The sequence below is a fragment of the Barbus barbus genome, assembly GCF_936440315.1.
Source record: "Barbus barbus genome assembly, chromosome: 26".
In the NCBI taxonomy this organism is placed as follows: Eukaryota; Metazoa; Chordata; class Actinopteri; order Cypriniformes; family Cyprinidae; genus Barbus; species Barbus barbus.
Window position 1 is genome coordinate 30,051,617 of NC_136754.1, and position 3,698 is coordinate 30,055,314.

General features: G+C 44.7%; 1 protein-coding gene across 1 annotated transcript; it reads right to left on the reverse strand.

The window, feature by feature from the left end:
* Nucleotides 1–413: 413 nt before the first annotated feature.
* LOC306846191 (forkhead box C1-A-like) lies at nt 414–3,178 on the reverse strand. Its single transcript, XM_079379346.1, has one exon. The coding sequence runs from the start codon at nt 2,958–2,960 to the stop codon at nt 1,512–1,514; it is 1,449 nt and encodes a 482-aa protein (XP_079235472.1). The 5' UTR covers nt 2,961–3,178; the 3' UTR covers nt 414–1,511.
* Between the last annotated feature and the right edge of the window lie 520 nt (nt 3,179–3,698).

A 3,698-nucleotide genomic window follows, 5' to 3' on the forward strand; every position in this document is an offset into this window, starting at 1 on the left:
ACGTGGACACTGAACACAAGCGCTGAATTACAATGACCAAACACTGTTCCCAAACGCCTCGGGTCACGACGATGACAGACAGTCCCAGTCTGCATATGGAGCTGCGTAACAGCAAATTATAACCTCACCTCACCTCACCTCACAGCATTAAAATATAAATTGCATGGCAATAGCTGATTATATTACCACCACTGCTATTGCTCTGTAAAAACATGAAATATGCAGTTGTTGTTTAAAGAGATTTATCTGGTCTAAACCTTCGAAAGGATTGTGGTGGTGTTACTTAGATTCATAAATTTGATTCAGTCACATTAAATAATATTTTGACTTAACCCAGATGTACTGGATGCTACCACATTAACCACATTTTTAGCTTCCACCTGATTTTTTTTTATTTTATTTTTTTTACAGTTACCATGCAGATAATAACAGTAATAATAATTGTAATAAGAATAATTATACTTCTGAATTCGGCCTTACTTAACTGCGGGCCGTGGATTCTAGACAAATTTAATTGAATTGAATCACGTGATATTTTCATATTTTATATTCAATGTAGTATATACAATATAAGTGTACAATGTTGCTAAATTTAGATTTAAAAAAATGTAATGAGTAATTATAAAAAGACTAAAACCTAGACATAAATAGCATTTAATTAATAACATTTTTTTTTTCAAGCTGATGAATGCATATTTAGTAGGCTATTGCACGGTTCCATAAAATGCTGAAATATTAATTTGCTTGCAGGGCCTGTGATTATTTTCATATAAATCATTGTGCATGATCAGATATGTATTCGTTTCTTGGTGCATTTTAGGATTAGACGGGCGTTTGGATCAAGAAACTGTGCCACAGCAAAGCCGAATCAGTTCGACACGCTTATTTGGATCATTTATGGAGGTAATTGGCACTTTCTTCAAGCTATTTTGCTCTAAATGCAGTATTACTCTATACTAGCACACAGATGTGTTCCTGACAGGGGTTTAAGAAATCAGGCGTAGCCTAATTTTAACTCAAATAGCATGGCAATTTATTAAACAAACAATGCAGTTCCTTCAGAATACTTTTTCAACAAAAGGAGATAATTTGAAAGAATATGGCGTTATACATGTTCCGTTCCTTGATATAGTGGAACATTTGGACAATGAATGCAGTTCGATTTAGAAACACTTTTTGGTGTTTGGTCCATAATATCCGGCTACACTTTAGAAATAAATTACTATATGCAATTTACACGTAATAACAAGTCCATAAACGTCTGACGCACGTCAACACAGCCCAGCATATAGCTCACAATAACGAAGAAGACTTACGTGTTATTCGAAGTAACACTGTCCTTAACAAACCAAGATCAAGTGTGTCTGAATCGCGTTTGTGTTCGGTTTCTTTTCAGTCCATCACGGGGTAGACTCGGTAAATAGCTATCAGCGTCTCTCGGTATCGAGAACAGGGGAAATCAACAACAACAAAACGAAGAAGGAGAACAAAAAAATAGGCTACTTGTTTGGTCAAAACTTGCTGCAGTCGTACACAAAAGCCCCCGACGTGCGGTATATGGGCTGACTCGGGGGAAACGACATTTGACAGCTGTTATTCCCGTTCACCGGCGAGTTATTCAGACCGATTCTCTGCGATTCAAACATCTCTCGGACCGAATGGAAGTTCTGCTGCTGCGCAGGGTAAGTGGCGCCTAGATGGCCAATGTCTCCAGCCTGGTTTAGGTACCATGACGCGAGGCGCCCTTGGTGCGCATGGTGGCCCTCCTGAGGATTCCCGTGGTTTAAGGACGACGTGGTGGTCGTGATCGAGTAATCGGGCAGAGTTTCGTCCACGGTGGTGGTAGTGGTGGCCAAGTGGCCCGAGCGATCCCCGCCCGCGTACAAGCTCATGGCCTGCATGTTGCAATGATAGGTGGCGTTGGAGGTAGTCGAGATTGAGTTCTGGCTGCAAGGCGAGCTGTACACAGACGTCTGATTGGGTGAATAGTTCAGGGACAACGTGGGAGTTATACCTGTCCGTGAGGGGGCCACTAGAGACGAGGTGAGCTCGACGGAGCTCTGAGGCGAGCCGCGGAGGGAGGTCATGATGTTATCCACGCTGAAGCCCTGCGCCGCGGCCTGGCCTTGGTGATGCTGCTGCTGCTGCTGTTCGCCGGCGCTGTCCAGGCTGAGAGAGCGGGTGGAGGGTATGCTGTGAGGGCTACCGCTCGATATACTGCTGCTGTCGGGGCTCTCCATCTTGGGAACGGTTCTTAGCGAGGGAGAAACGGCTTGCGGAGGCGTGGATGTGCCGTTCTCGGTTTTAATGTCCTGAATGCGCACTGGCTGTGAGCCTGGCGCCGACTGCTCCTGATCGCGGTTCGTCTGATTCTGGTTCTGATTCTGCTGGCGAGAAGGCGCTTCCTTGACGTTTCGCTCGTCTTTATCCTTCGTGGCGTCTTTCTTTTTGAAACGCCGTCGTCGGCGCAAAAAGCTGCCGTTCTCAAACATATTATACGAGTCCGGGTCCAGGGTCCAATAGCTGCCTTTACCAGGCTTTTTGTCATCGCGGGGCACTTTGACAAAGCACTCGTTCAGGGATAGATTGTGTCTGATACTGTTCTGCCAGCCTTGCTTGTTGTCCCTGTAAAAGGGAAAGCGCTCCATTATGAACTGATAAATGCCGTTTAGGGTCACCTTCTTGTCTGGGGAGTTCTGGATGGCCATCGTGATGAGCGCAATGTAACTGTACGGTGGTTTTACCATATCCTTGGGCTGCGGCTGCGGTGTGTACGGTCCGTACGCCCTCGCCATGCTGGCAGGGTACTGCTCATGGGCCGCGTGAGAGTACATGCTCATGGGGGCTGGCATCCCGGTGTACCCCCCTCCGGCGGCGGCCCGGTAATAACTTTGGTCGCTGCTGATGTACGGCACGACTCCCAGTGAGTTGGGACTGGAGACGGAATAGCGCGCCTGCATGACTTCTCTCCAAACGGCGCTGACAAAGAACAGACGTCAAGAAGTCTAAAGCAATCCACAAACTCCTCTGAAACCGGGAAGGCAGTCCACCCGAGAGTCCACGTTATGCCACCGTATTTACAAAATGTGACTAGTGGATTGGACTCGCGTACTGGCCACCTCTGTCTGTCGGAGCGCGCATTGGAAAACTTCTGAACGCTAAGCATCGGTCACTACATAATACTTTTGCGCACTTCAATTCTTTTCCCCTTTTGCTGCCAGTAAGACTCCTCCCAATAACATCTAAGTTGTCCAATGGGAGATCGGGCCGTGTAAAGCGAGCGGCCACACACAAGGTTGAAGAAAAACGAGAGGTGTTGGGACGTCCCAGCCCACCCTAGCCAAACACACACTTCTCCAGACCTTAAAGAACCATACACTCTCCACAAACTAGCCAGCGCGGATACGCACCAGATTGAAAACACTTTAATGATTATAATGCAACATTAAGACACGTTTGTTTATAAATCATTTTGAACGTGTACCTGAATAATCCAACGTTATTTTATATATATGAAGAGTGTATTTGCAAATCTGTTTTTTTTTTTCCCAAAAATTATATTTATTATGCTATCATGTTTGTATTGTGTTAGTTAGCTGTATTTTAGTTTAGTTTTTTTTTTTTTTTTAACTATTCAAACTAACCCAACTGCAGTTTAATTGTGATGCACAATGAAAAAACAAAAATGAAAAAAAAAA

Excerpts from the sequence above, each read along its gene's own strand:
- LOC306846191 (XM_079379346.1), bottom strand. The coding sequence starts at position 2,960 with ATGCAGGCGCGCTATTCCGTCTCCAGTCCCAACTCACTGGGAGTCGTG.